This window comes from Sitophilus oryzae, unplaced genomic scaffold (genome assembly GCF_002938485.1).
Source record: "Sitophilus oryzae breed Bouriz unplaced genomic scaffold, Soryzae_2.0 scaffold_1058_pilon_pilon, whole genome shotgun sequence".
NCBI classification, from domain to species: Eukaryota; Metazoa; Arthropoda; class Insecta; order Coleoptera; family Curculionidae; genus Sitophilus; species Sitophilus oryzae.
In genome coordinates, this window is record NW_022145680.1 from 1,613,759 (window position 1) to 1,629,162 (window position 15,404).

The window sequence follows — 15,404 nt, forward strand, 5'->3', positions numbered from 1 at the left end:
AATTATAACCTATAATTTGGCAAGACTTTGACAAGCATAAAAATCTAAAGCTGTTTTCATACGCATCGGTGTCCGTTTGTCGTTCATCGTTCCGTCAAACCAATTAAATTGAAATATGATCTGTCATATTTTTGAAATAAACCAATAAAAATGTTTAAAAATAACAAGAGACGATGCATGACGGATTTATATTTAAACCCATCCATAGTTAACTTAAAAAATATTAGAAACTTTTTTTAGTAAAATAAGAGTAAAATAAATAGATTGGTATGGGACGTCATCTGCTTTTCTTCTGTCATCGTCTATCGTCTGTCGAAATCTTACCTGAGAAAAAAAACAGAGTATACATAGGCAGATTTCCATATAAATAATACGATGTCCCTGTTCTTATTCTCTGAATACGATTATTACAGATAAATTTATTACCTTTCATCTTTATAATTTCTTACAGCACCATCCCTGATGCGATAAAGAGACGGCAACGCCGCAACAGTGTACGCCAGTTTTCTGTTTTATCGATATCGGCTTGTGTCCGCCATCTTTCATTTTTCCTAGATTGTTGTCAAAATGTCATCGCGTGATAAAGAACCAGAGAAAATCAATTTCGGGCGTATATTTGTTGCAATTGGACTTTAGCAATAGAAAAGGAAAAACTTAGCAAGTGCAGATAATCTGTCAAATTACATTAACGTTTACGTTCATCTATCATAAATTGCTAATCGCGGATAGTATGATGTGTTGTGAGTGTGGATGAGAAGTAAATTCGGTTTTTGTGCATTTTCTGTTCAACTTATTGTTAATCAAACATAATTATGACCTAAAGTAAGTTTGTTTTCAAAGTATTAGATAGTACTTTATGTTGTAATGCCTTAGTAATCGTTATTTTCGAAGTGGACAGTTGACATGGCGTTTGGGTCTCATTTTGGCAAATAAATTGTTTATAAAACAAGTATGACCAAGTCCTAGTCTAGGCGATTTCGAAAATAAGTTAATTTGTACTTTTTCTAAAGCAATTTTTCATAGAAATATAAGAACTAGCCTATACTTGTTTCTTCAGAACTTTTTATTACGAGCCTTTTTGATAAACTCCATTACAAATATATTAAGTTATTAAAATTATTAGTTTAAATATTTAGATAATATTTATGTATTTTTAAATTAAACTCTTAAGAATACTTGGCTAAAATAAATATTATCATAACCTCACTATAGATTTACCTATTTATTAAATTTACACCACAATGGACCTATTTTAATGATCTAAGAGTTTAAATCTCATTATTACACTATAAGGTTGTTACACAGTATGATAATACCCATTGCTCCAAGGTGAAAAATCTTAAGTTAAAATATTTACAGTATAAATAATAGTTTTAAATACTTAGTGTTAATACTAATATGTTTTAATTAAGATTCTAGATAATGGATGATATCAGTTCAGCTTTAGATCCAGATGAATTAATGGATCTGGATGAACCTGAACCTTATGATTTAGATGATGACGAAGATGAAATTCCCGATGATCCTGCAGCTTCACCCTTTCAACATTTATCTTCTGACCCAGCTTCAGCAGCTACTTCGGCTGCTTCATCTCCACCCACTGTTGATGATTTTCCTATGCCATTTAATTTTACTGGGAAACCACTTGCAATTAAAAGAGGCCGTGGTCGGCCTAGAAGGGAGGGTGGTATGTATAAAACATTTTTTATAGAGAGTATATATGGGTCTGACAAAACATCTGGTAAATGACAGATAAAACAATCAACTTTTAATTTAATTTTAATTTTAAACTACTCCTTACAAACACCAAAAGAATAGTTGTTACAGGTAAGGGACTTAAATCTAAATTAATTAACTTAACGAAACTTAAACTACTGTACAGGGTGGGCCAAATTGGACGCTTTTAAAGCGAAACACCCTTTTCTATAGGAGATAGACGAAAACTAATATCGGTGTCTGGAGCTCAATTTTTATCAAAAACATGATGGTGAAAACCGCATATCGATATCTGTTACCGTTTCGGAGTTACGGGGTGTTTTTCAAAAATGTGCATTTTTAACAAATCGTTGTAACTTTTTTGCTATGGAAAATTTGTATTTTTATGAAAACATTTCCAAAGCACCTTTTTACGTAGAATTTAATGGTTTAATTATATTTTTTTAATTAATAATTTAAGAATTATCAACAGAAAATTTGATTTTTTATATGGGACACCCTGTATGTTTTTATTTATTGAAAATAATTTAAAATTACCTTTTCAAAAATGTAGCACACTTGATATTTTGAGCCCTCTTCGAGATATAGAGTTTATAAAAATTCGCCCACTTAAATAAGTAGGCTTTGAACGGCGCCGGTTGTAATGCAAAAAAATTCTAGCTGTGAGCGTCAAATAAAACGAAAATAATATTTGCAATGAGAGATGCAGAATTTTGTCACAACTTAAACTATATTTAATGAACATCACAACACATTTAAACTATATCTAATAACAATAAAAATAAATAGCAAACCAAGACATGAGATTTTGCTACAGGTGTTCGACATATTAACCGTTTTCTGTTATGGACAGACGGGGCCGTTTTTGGACATTTCTCGCGAAATCCATTAACTTAGTGGGGGTGAAGGAAACCCTCCCATAACTGCTAAGTATTTCTAATTCTTGTCTAGATTATACGCGTAATTTAAAGGTAAGAAACTTTATTCTTCCAGAAAAATATTCATAGGATTAGATCCATCGGCACTAAGTCCGGCGGCCTCGACGGCCAAGGGCTGGGATCTTGGTTAGCTATTCAATTATTCTTGAAATTGGCTGCAAAAATTTGCTGGTAACTTCAGCGTTCTGAGGCAATGCCTCGTCTTGCTAGAAAAATATATTTTCGAGTTCCATTAGGGGCATATCATCAATAAGGGGTCCAAAGCCTACTAGTTAAAAGTGGCAAACTTTTAAAAATTCTGTATTTCGAAGGGGATTAAAACAAAATATCAAGTGTGCTATATTTTTGGAAAGGTAATTTTAAGTTCTTTTCAGTTAATTAAAAATAGACAGGGTGTCCCAAATAAAAAATCAATTTTTCTGTTGATAACTCTTAAATTATTAATTTAAAAAAAAATATACTTAAACCATTAAATTCTACGTAAAAAGGTGCTTTGGAAATGTTTTCATAGTAACACAAAATTTTCAATAGCAAAAAAGTTACAGCGATTTGTTAAAAATGCACATTTTTGAAAAACACCCCTTAACACCGAAACGGTAACAGATATCGATGTGCGGTTTTCACCATCATGTTTTTAATGAAAATTGAGCTCCAGACACCGATATTAGTTTTTGTCTCTCTCCTATAGAAAAGGGTGTTTCCCTTTAAAAGCGTCCAATTTGACCCACCCTGTACAATAAATGCAATAAGTAAAAAAAATTGGTTGAATTGAAATTTTGAAGTTAAATGTAGACATCAGTGTAAAACTTCATTCAGAACCTCACAATTAGTGGAATAAATTAGTCGTTTTAATTACACTTTATACTTTTTAGTTTACAGTCACTCACAATGTCTAAAAAACACAAGTAAAATTAATAGAATATCCAAGCAACAGCTTGCGCTAGTCAGTTGTATCCATAGAGAGTCTAATATTTAGCTTATAAAATAATCAACTTTTGATTTAACCACAATTTCTCTTGATGGATAATCACTAGTGATGGGAAAAACCGATCAATTTCAATAATCGAGTACTCGAGTTTCAAGTGATTGCAATAACCGAGCGATCGCTCGAGCGAAATATCGCTCGTATTTAAAAATCCGGTTTTTCGTCCGTCGCTTGTTGTAAGTACTCGTTAACGCCAAGCAGTAAGTTGCGTGCGCAGGGCACATATTCCATTGGTGATGAATGGCAAGTAGTAGCAAGCTTGATCGCTTGATTTAGTTTATTTCAAACCATTGTCGATGTAGGCCATAAAATTTTGTCCCTCAGATACGCAACGGATAACGTCGTATAAATTTGCTACCTGCAATGTATGTAGAAAATTCGCTCGGCTTTTTATCGAGTATGTCACATTAAAATCGGATTTGAATTTATTTCATTCTAGGATCGCTTGCGTTCGTCGCTCTTAACTCGTCACTTGCATCGCTCGTTCATAATCGAGCGATGTCGGTTATTTCAATAATCGAGTACTCGAGCGAATTTTCGCTCGAGTTATCCCATCACTGATAATCACAGGCCAAAATGACATTCCTCGCAAATTTTGAAGTATAATTAGTGGAAAAGTTAAAAGTTTGTTAACTTTTTCTACTAATTGAAAAAGACTACCACTAATTTTAACGTTCTGAATGCATACAATACATTGAAATTAAAGGAACAAACTTCTACGCTAATTAAAATCACTAATTTATTATACTAATTGAAAGGTTCTAAATGAAACTTCAGTTTACGATCATTCACAATGTCTAAAAAACACAATTAAAATTAATAGAATATCCTAGCAACAGTAATCAGTTGCATCCATAGAGAAACCCTAATATTTAGCTTATAAAACAATCGGCTTTTGATTTCTAACCACAATTTCTCTTGATGGAAGATAATCAAAGGCCAAAATGGCGTTTTTTTCGCAAATTTTGAAGTATAATTAGTGGAAAAGTTAAAAGTTTGATAACTTTTTCTACTAATTGAAAATGTCTACCGCTAATTTTGACGTTCTAAATGCTTACATTGAGATTTAGGGAACAAACTTCTACGTTAATTGAAACCACTAATTTATTCCACTAATTGCGAGGTTCTGAATGAAACTTAACGCTACAAAATATGCTGCCAATAAAAATGAGAGAGAAACTGAGAAGTTCTTACAGAAAATATAATAAATCAGCAAGTCGTTAACTCAACGTTTCCTTTATTGCTATTTTCTTTATAAAAGTCTGTCCTATGAGAGGACACATGTCAGTGACAGTTGTCTGTCATTTTATTTCACAGGTAAATTGTATTTTCTGTCATTTTTTGGATGACGTCTGTCGAAATATTTCCTGATGTATTGGACATAATATATACCATGCATGTTATTAGTTTTGAAGTAGATCTTTATTTTGAATGCTGAACGCTCTATGTAAAATTTTACTATTTTTTGATATAGGCAAACCCCCACCCAGAAGAGGTGGGAATAGTGGCGTTCCAAGAGTAAGAAGAGCAAAGCCTGTTGGCTATTCTCGATGTCGCGGTTCTAGAAGTGTCAGACAACCTGATAGATTTGATTTTGACCTAATCAGGTAGGTGTTTATACATGATTAACTTTTTTAAATATAACTTACATCAAGGTCATGTAAAAATCCATGACATAAAATAGCACTTCGTCAGTGAAACGTGATAACCTGCTAACTCCATTTTTTACGTTAATAAGTTTTTTTATACCATTAGAAAGAGAAAAAAATACTCTATAAATAGGGAAAGCAAACACATTTTTTCCCATTAAAGATTTTTTTTTTATTTTAACTCAATAATATCTGCTAACTCCTAGTGATCTGAAATAGCCACCGAAATGCTGCTATCTCCGTAATTTCCGTTACGATCACGCTAAAGCAAAAACACAGATTCTTAGTCGTATCTTTTTTTAGTACAGTACGTCGATCCAGGGTCGCACTAGGCCAATGGGGCCCGGGGGGCAATGTAAGGAGGGACCCGTGTGTTTTTTTTGCGTATTTTTTCGCCTTACGTTTTGGTCAATTTTTCCCTATTATATACAGAGTGAGTCTTAAATAAGTGCAAATATTTTTAGGGTAGTATATTTCGATCCAAGAATCACGATTATGAGGTTTTTTGTGCGAAATTTTTTTTTTTAAATTTGGAATTTAAAAAAAAATTGGATTTTTTTTTTAATTTTTAGTTTAAAAACATACTTTGTTTGTAATATGGTAACATAGGTAGTAGGTTAAATTTACAAGAAAGAAAATCCAATGATTCTCAAAATTATAGCAAAAAACTGGAAATTTTAAAAGTGAAATAACTCTGTTGTTTTGGATTTATTTGAAAAAACGGTAAAGAGAAGATATTATGTTTCTTTTATCCAGATTTACCAGCCCTGAACATATTTGCACTTATTTAAGACTCACCCTGTATAGAAATCAGGGAACTACCCTAATGCAAAGTAAACCAATGCAATGCAAATTTCATAATGCTATGCAAAAGCAAATATGGTTAAGAATAAATAATGAACTATAGAGGGGCCCGCAAAGGCTGCCCCCCCCCCCCAAAAGTTATCTATATAATATGGCCAGTCCGACCCTGCGTCGATCCGTTCTGTAAATACGGGGTATCCGTAAAGGGTAAGGGGAAAAACGAAATTCTCTATATACGAGCAATTCATATGCGTGCTATAAATAGTTTAAATAGCATTACTTACTTGTACAAGAATTTCCATAATACCTAATCAGTTTTATTTTTTTCACGTAAATGATACATAATTTTTATAAAAATTAAAAAAATAAGGAGAAAAGTAACAAAAATTTAATAAAATCACGCACTAGTCTTCCAAGCTCGGTCTACTACCGTTGCGTATAAAAATTAGGATAAGCATGGAAGGATTCTACCATATCTTCTAAGAATTATAAGTTTAATTTTTAAATTATTTTCATATTCATTAAGTCCAAAATTCTGCCACTTCAGTTCTTTAAAAATGCAAAAAATTTTTTCATTAAAAATTTATTCGTTTTTTGACTTGTATGTTTTGCTTCTAGACCGATGATATTATAAATATATGGTTATGAATATCATATTTTTTAAATTTAATTGATTATTTCTAAATCTGTTTGGATCATATTCATTTCCATTTTCAAAATTTCAAACAATAAAGGTTGCTATCTCCAGAAGTATATTTTTATTTCTTATTTCTGCAAGATGAACATCTGCTATCTCCCTATTGTGTCTGAAAAAAATGACGTAACACGAAATATTGAGTTTTATTGTTCCCCAGCAAATAAAATTCTTATCTCTTTATCATATTAACGCATCAAAATACTTCCTACATGTGTACGTATTTTTTTGTACCGTTTTTTTGCTCTCCTGTAAAATTAGGAATAATGGAGTTAGCAGTTTATCACGTTTCACCGACGACTTATGAAACATACATAGACCTGATATTCGGATCATGAATTGTTGCGAATCACTTTGTTTTATCCTCACGATTCTCTTTCTACCATATGAAAGGAAAAGCCAGAAATCGCCAAGTAGGCATTGAACGATTTTTGATTCCAATTGACTAGAAATGAGTGTGCCAAACATATTTGGACTGAACAGCAATACTCTCGTAAAGTTATATAGGTACCATAATCATCTAAACAAAATCATCTAACACAGTCAGAAAAACTTCAAAACAATAAATTGTATAACTTTAGGCCTTTTTACCTGAGAAAAAAACAGAGTATAATTATGTATATTTTCTTGCATTTTTGTTTTTATTTACTACTTGTCAAAGATTAGATGTCAAAGAATTTAGATATGTCAGTTTGACTTACCTGCTTCAGTAGCGTATCGAATGTTTGTGTTAATAAATAATTATTATAACTTATCTATTTTTATTAGAAGTGTATAATACTTTTATAACAATTTCAATAAATACCAACATTTATTGACAGCGTAAAATAAAACAACAAATTATTGAGTCCACAGTATTGTCTGCCCTACATCATATTTTTACACGTTTTGAATAAAATTAGAACGGCACTGATAAACCGAAATTTAAGTCGGCCATTCTAGGACCTCGTCGCGTTTGATCTAAGATTTTTGATACGCTCCATCCTTAATCTTTTTATTCAAGATAAATATGAATTAATTTCTGGCTGACCATGACATATGAAAAATAAACAATGTTTAGCCTACAACATTCTGTATTATGTTCAGTCTATGGCTATTCCTACGCTATTAGTTACATTCTATAATAATTAATTACGCGTTTTTATCTTTTAGCCCTTCTTCTCTGGATGATATGTCTCTTCCCGATTCAGATAATTTCTTTTTTCCCGATAGAGAGCGTTCTATGCTTCCTGCTTTCGAAGATATTCCATACGCTCCTGAAACATGGCCAGGCAAGGTAAGATGAATTTATTATATTAGGCGGGGATTGACTTGAGCCGAGCGCTGTAATGTAATGTAACACGAACATTCGCTTGTTAATGCAGGGAAATAATCGGCAAACCGAGCTCACGAACAACAACGGTGCTCCACTCGACTGTCGGGTTTTTAGCGCATCTCTTTGATTGTTACATTACAAGTCAGTACAGGTTTGGAGATCGTCTGTATTCCAATTATATGTATAGGGTGATTCACGGCGATGGCACATTAGACGTTTATGGAGAACCGGTGATTTTCTTGAAAATTGCCTGCTTCATCTTTCTGAAATATTTTCAGCATTACAGAGATGCCACATCATTTGAAAAGTGGTAGCATCTTTCTTATTTTAAATAGAACACCCAGTATAATATTACATTTTTGGAAACTACTTTCATATCTCATAATTTTTCTATTATACTAACCTATGCCTATCTCTAATAGTTTTTGAAATTAAAAATAAAACGTGTAATATCTACAAAAACACGATCGTGAATAAGCATTAATAAAATCATGAACTAAACATTTTAAAAGTTGAAATTTGGATTATAAGTTAACGAAAGTCGATATATTCGATGTGTCTAAATAAACCAATATTTATTTTCGTTTATTATAAAATTCCTCAAATCTTTGTTATTTTAAGTTCAACCCTATTTATATTATTTAAAAAATCAAAAGGCTAATAAAATTGCTTTTCAACGATATATCATGTTCCTATACCTAAATTTTCCAGTTTCTTAAGTAGAGCTATTTAAAAATTAATACTTCTATTTTTAGGATTATTATAGTTTCATATCAAGAATTTCGTTACCATGACAATTATATAAATTTAGCACGTAAACTCTTAGCCTAAGAGCTAGCAACGTTTTCGAGAAAGTATTTTAAAACGTCTGGCTCTTTGATATATCTTTTACTATGCTCTCTGGAACAGCATGCGGCCCGTCTGGCTGCCGATACTCGTTGCGTTTACTACTGCGCATCGAAAGAAGATCCTATATTTTTTTATTAATTTAGTTCTATCAATTTTAGTATTGAATATAAATCGAACATGTCTCCATAGCGCAGTGCGTAGAGTTTCCAACCACGAACCGATGATTCAGAGTTCGAATCCGGGTCAGGTCAAAGACTTTGCTATGGAGGCATGTTCGATTTATATTCAATACTAGAATTTAAAAGACTAATAAAAATATAGGATCTTCTTTCAATCTCGCAGTAGGGAACGCAACGTTTACCGGCAGCCAGACGGGCCGCATTCTGTTCTAGAGAGCATAGTAAAAGATATAATAAAGCTCTCGTACTATCTGATTGATACTTATAAAGTTTGAATATTTGTCATGGTAACGATTTTTTTTAAATGAGACAATTATAGTAGAATTATATCTTTTAAATTGCTTTACCGAAGAAAGCAGAAAATTTAGATATAGGAACATGATATATCGCTGTAAAGCAATTTTATTTGGGTTTCGATTTTTTAAATAATATACGTAGGCTTGAATTTAAAATAACAAAAATTTGAACGATTTTGTAACAATCGGAAATAATGATTTTTTCTGTTTTTGATATCCAGTCGGTTGATTTAAACCAAATTTTAGCTTTCAATACTCAATACGCCGAATTTATGATTTAACCAATGCTTATTCAATATCATGTTTTTGTCAATTTTACAAATGTTTTATTTTTTATCTCGAAAACTATTAGAGATAGGTATAGGTAAATATAATATAAAAATTAAGAGATATGAAAGTAGTTTTGAAAAATGTAATAATATACTGAGTGTCCTATTTAAAGTAACAAAGATGCTACTATTTTTAGTATGAAGCAGCAACATTGTAATGCTGAAAGTAATTTAGACAAATAGAGCAGGTGCCTTTATACAAAAATCCAAATTATTAAAAAAATCCGGTTCTTCAGAAACGTCTAACGTGCCATCGCCATGAATCACCCTGTATTTCTAGTAGATACAGTGGTTTTAATTGTGGTTAGATCTAACTGTTAATTTGGCCGTGTAAGAAATATAATAAGCAGAGTGGATATTTGGATATTTATAACGCGTGATATACGTTTGTTTGAATTTAACTTCAACTAATTGTTTTTTCACTTAATTTGTGTCTTTTCTATAGGTATGTGCCTTTTGCAACTTGGGCGACCGCAGTCAGTTAGGGCAAGGAGAAATACTTCGGTTGAATTGTCCAGAAGGATTTACTCCCCAGAAAATCCTAACCAATGAGTTGAATAATCAACCACCTCAACTCCCTGAAAGAGAATCTGGGGACAAGAGTCCTAGGGGTCCAGTAACTTGCAGGTAATATAATTATCTAGTCGTGGATGAAACCACTTAAAACTTGGATCCATCAATTCAGTTATTTCCAACTTGTGCAACAGTATGGTATGGTCCATGCAATCAAAGGCCGCAGCCATTTCGTTGTCATTAATGATCAAATATGAATCTTAAGAAATACAAAACTAGCATCATTTATGTCTTTTTTCTTCTGGAATTCAAACTGTGATAATTTTAATTTTTCAAAAAAGACACAATACGCATTTTTACTAGTTTCTAACATTCTAATTTTGTGCGACATTTCACGACTGTATTGTCGTGACTGTAGTTGTCGCTTCTTCAGGCACTAAAACAAAACCTTTAGTACTCCAAATGCTTACAAAAATGCTTCATGGCGACTTCAACCACATCAAACTGACAACGGTTACATCTTATAAAAAATACCCGAAGTTTATCTGTTCGTATCGTTTGTGTTTTTCTTATAGTGAGAGAGGTTAGAGTCACCATGAATTACTTTTGTATGCATTTGGAGTACTAATTGCTTTAGGCCGTGGCCCAACATAGCTGCACGCGTAGAGCGGTGTGGAGCTTAGTTTCGGAGATACAGGGTGTAGAAATTTTATTTTTATTTCGATTTTTGCCAAATAATTTCTGAAGTAACGTCAATATTTAGATGAAAATTGGTGTCTGGAAGTTTTTTGACATGAGAAATTTGATTTTGATGTCAATATGACTCCTACTGATAGAGGGCACCACCTACATGTGTTTTAACTGTTTTGAAGCGTAATAACTTTTTGTCCCTCCTTCTTCTTCTTATCACGTCCTCTCCTGCCGAAGGTTGGCGATCCAAATGGCAATTGTGGCTCTGGAAACTGCAGCCCGGAAGATTTCCGCAGACGAGCGTTCAAACCATCTCCTCAAATCTTTTAGCTATGAGTTCTGGCGTCTTCCTACTGATCTTTTCCCTTGCACTTTGCCCTCTATTATGAGGCGCAGTATTTCGTATCTACCACCTCTCATCACATGACCCAGGTATTGCATTTTTCTTTCCTTGATGGTGTTCAGTATCTCTTTTTGTTTCTGCATGCGCTGGAGTACTTCATTGTTGGTGATCCTTTGTACCCATGAGATTCGCAGCATCCGTCTGTATATATACATTTCGAAGGCTTCTATTCTCTTCTCGGTCTGTGAATCCAGTGTCCAGCTCTCACATCCATAGAGTAACACAGAGAAGACGTAGCATCTGGCCATTCGAGTTCTGAGATCCGCACTGAGGTCTCTTCTTGTAAAAAATGATTTCATTCTCACGAAGATTTTTCTCGCTTGCTCAATTCTTGAAAATATTTCTCTTTTCGGGTCGCACTGACTATTGATGTTAGCTCCTAAATACTTTATTGAGGTCACTTGTTCGATTGTTTGTCCCTTGACACGCAGGTGTGCATTTATTGGAGTCTTAGAAAAGACCAATAGTTTGGTCTTGGAGACATTGAGATGCAGTCCAAACATCTCACTATAGTCTGAACAGTCCAAACATCTCACTATATATCTTCTGATGATTAACACAGTCGAACGCTTTACGATAGTCTATGAAGCATGCAAATACATTCACATTCATGTCTCTACACCTCTGTGTCATTACATTTAGGGAGAAGAGTGCTTCACGCGTTCCGAGTCCGTTTCTGAAGCCAAACTGGGTGTTGTCCATCTGATTTTCGCACTTCTTCTTTTTGTCCCTACCTGTATAAAACTACCGAGGGAAAAAATATACATCTCTGTGATTTTTTACGTAAAAAATATCTCTTTGTGAAAATCTCTACAAGCAACCGTTCTCAAGATATTTAGAATGGAAATAGTCAATACATGCCATTATTAACGAAAAATAAACACGTTGATTAGATATTAGTTATTTCACTGAAATAATAAATTTGGAAAATTTTTATTTTTTTAAATTAATCATATTTTTTTTGCAAAAAAAATGATGATAAACAGTTTTTGTTGAACTTTTGGTTCAAAAACATTTCAAATTTATGATCTCAGTCTAATAACTATTTAGTCAACATGTTTAATTTATGTCAGTGATGACAGGTATTGATAATTTCGATTCCAAATATATCGAAAACCATTACTCGTAGCGATTTTTACCAAGAGACCTTTTTTACGTAAAAAGCGTCGTAAATGTATATTTTTTTAATCAGTAATTTTATACACGTACGGACGAAAAGTTATTACTCTTCAAACTAGTTAAAAATATGTAGGTGGCGACCCCTACTAGTGGGAGTCATATTGACATCAAAATCAAATTTCTCATGTCAAAAAACTCCCAGACACCAATTTTAATCTAAATATTGACGTTACTGCAGAAATTATTTGGAAAAAATCGAAATAAAAATGAAACTTCTACACCCTGTATCTCCGAAATTAAGCATTTTTGAACATACATCTATACGAACATTTTTACTTATTTTTATCTGCAGAATATGCTGCGGAAGTTTCCGGAATACAGTTCGGACCACCCTGTATATTATTTTTCGTTTTACATTTATAGTCTTTAATAACTTCTCTGGGCCCGAATTCTGGAACTTCAACATAAAAACGTTACGTTTTTAAAGCGGTAGGTGAAAGTATTCGATTAGCGGAACGCCAAGCAGTCGATTTTGGTATTCTCGTTGCCGTGCGAATCGTTTTCTGGATACGCGTTGAGCAGATATTGGCAGCATCGCAATTTCTCAGGTATCTAATAGTCAAATGTGGATAAAACGATAAAACATCTCAATGTTACGTGAATTTCATAACCTATTGTTGAGTTATGCCATATGTCATTATTTTTATATAGATATGTCATTATTATTATTATACAAGGGAAATGTTGAAGACACTTCCCAGCATTTTCGATGTTTTGAACAAATATTTATAGCTGCCAAGTCCTAAATTATCAGTTACTTATTGAGGAACTTATAGAAAAAGTATTTTTCACTAACGAGCAAGAGAACGCACAAAATCACAATAATTTGTTCTATTTTTACTGACAGTTGTATCTATTTTTAGGTTAGTTCGACAAGCAAAACGAGCTTTTAAGGTAGCCAAAATGAGCCTTTAAGGTTTTCGAATCGCTTAGCGCAATCGGTAAAGACGCTACGGTAAGCGCATCAAATTAGAATACCCAATTGGGTAGTCAAGTGCGAGCTAAGCGAAAATTAACGTCATCGAAAATTAACGTCATATGCGCTAAACGTCTAAAAGTGCATAGCGTTTCCTAAGTTACAGAGTTTGGGCCCCAGGACCGTCATTTCATAATTAATTTAGTATTTTTTTGTCATTTATAATTCCAAAAGGAATCGTAGAATGAAAATTGGAAATGAACAATTTGCTTAAGGTGCCCGGTGGCGTAGAGGTACAGGCTCTCGTCTACCAATCTCAAGGTAGTGGGTTCGAATCCCACACCCGGTATTTCATCAGCCGACTATTTTTATTAAAATAAAAATAGTTTGGGTGCCTAGGTCGACTCAGTCTTAAATGAGTACTTGGGATTCACAATCCTGAGGTAATAATAGACGGTTGAAGCGTAATTCTAGCCACATTACCTTCCTCGTATACCGAACGGCTCTAGTATGGCAAGCTGTACCTTGCTACTCCCAAGGCGTTAAACGCTATATACGGGAGCTATTATTATAACAATTTGCTTCGTTTTAATAAGTTCCTGAAAAAGTTTCAAATAATTTTTCCATTAAAATAAAATGGGGACATTTTTTATTACTTTTATAATTTACATCGGATTTCCTATGTTCAGCTCGGCGATGCAACAGAGTGTATATCCATATATTTATTGTTATTATTTTATTAAGGTATTAATTTGTATACCTGGTTTTTGTAAAATATATTTTTGTAAAAAGCAACACTATCAGCAACGTGTATCCAAAGAAAGAAAATATGACGACTCTCTGTCGATTTACTATGAGGAATACAAAATTTTTTTTACAATCCAATTAATTTTTTTTACAGACGGTTGAAAAATTTCAGCAAAGCGCGCAGTGTATCATCAAATAATGAGCATATCGATGAGTTGACTATTATCGGTCATTTGGATCAGCCCAGCATTAGCGTTTTGTATGAATCAACGGGTCAATTTTATGTTCATAGGAACTGTGCACTTTGGTCCAATGGAGTTAGTAGAACAGGTAGGTCTTCTATCTCACCCTATTTAAAAAATAACTTATATAGTCCTATAATTACATTTCATATCATTTTTATTTTCTATAGATTATAATTACATTTATAGATTGGCATATAATACTTTTAAAACACAGGGAAAAAAAGTAATGTATTTTTTTTACAATTACGTTCTATAAAATTAAAGCCAGTTTTTCCACGTGACGTCATTAATATGTGATTGTGAATTTTTTTTATAGAACATCAAGCTTTGGAAAATGTCGGCCCAGTTGTACTACAAAGTTCGTCGAAGAAATGCTCTTTCTGCAATCATTATGGTGCTAGTCTTACCTGCAAAAATGAAGGTTGCTCCAAATTCTATCATTTTCCTTGTGCCACAGCCTCTGGTGCCTTACAAGAACAAAGTTCTTTATCTGTTTACTGTAGTAACCATCTTGGTGACGCAGCTATGCGTGGTGAAGGTAAGTTTAACTACAGGTAGATATTTATAGCGCGGTTTTAGTGTTTATCTTTAGTCTATTAAAGACACTCTTTATTAACTTAATAGACTTTAAGCCTCTGATCAACGTTTACTTGATTTTTAAGAATAATTTAAAAGAAAACTATATTTAGGGCCTATTGTGTATTAAAAAGTTGTATTGTTGCGATACCAACTTTAATTGAAATTTAAGTTTTCATTTTGTCAGGGCATCGGGCATTAGGAAGTTATTAATTTTCATACGAATTCGTGCAATTAAGCTCGTTGTTAAGTTTTTGTTCAGTTCTAAGAAATTTGTTTATGTTTTAAGTTTACAGTTGAGGGTTGGAACTTTTGGTGTTACACAGCAAAATAAAACACTAAATCACCACAATACACCAAAACACTTTTACTTTTACACTG

The 15,404-nt window shown here is 32.9% G+C and overlaps 1 protein-coding gene across 1 annotated transcript in view; it reads left to right on the forward strand.

Annotated features, from left to right (window-relative positions):
• The first annotated feature begins 567 nt into the window (after nt 1-567).
• The window catches only part of LOC115875813 (histone-lysine N-methyltransferase 2C-like), a 36,113-nt gene continuing 21,276 nt past the window's right edge, over nt 568-15,404 (forward strand). The window contains exons 1-7 of the mRNA XM_030891325.1: nt 568-822; nt 1,413-1,687; nt 5,114-5,246; nt 7,939-8,062; nt 10,200-10,381; nt 14,357-14,532; nt 14,764-14,985. Of these exons, the coding sequence (XP_030747185.1) occupies nt 1,423-1,687; nt 5,114-5,246; nt 7,939-8,062; nt 10,200-10,381; nt 14,357-14,532; nt 14,764-14,985 (1,102 nt within the window). The 5' untranslated portion in view covers nt 568-822; nt 1,413-1,422. The remainder of the gene's footprint in view (nt 823-1,412; nt 1,688-5,113; nt 5,247-7,938; nt 8,063-10,199; nt 10,382-14,356; nt 14,533-14,763; nt 14,986-15,404) is intronic.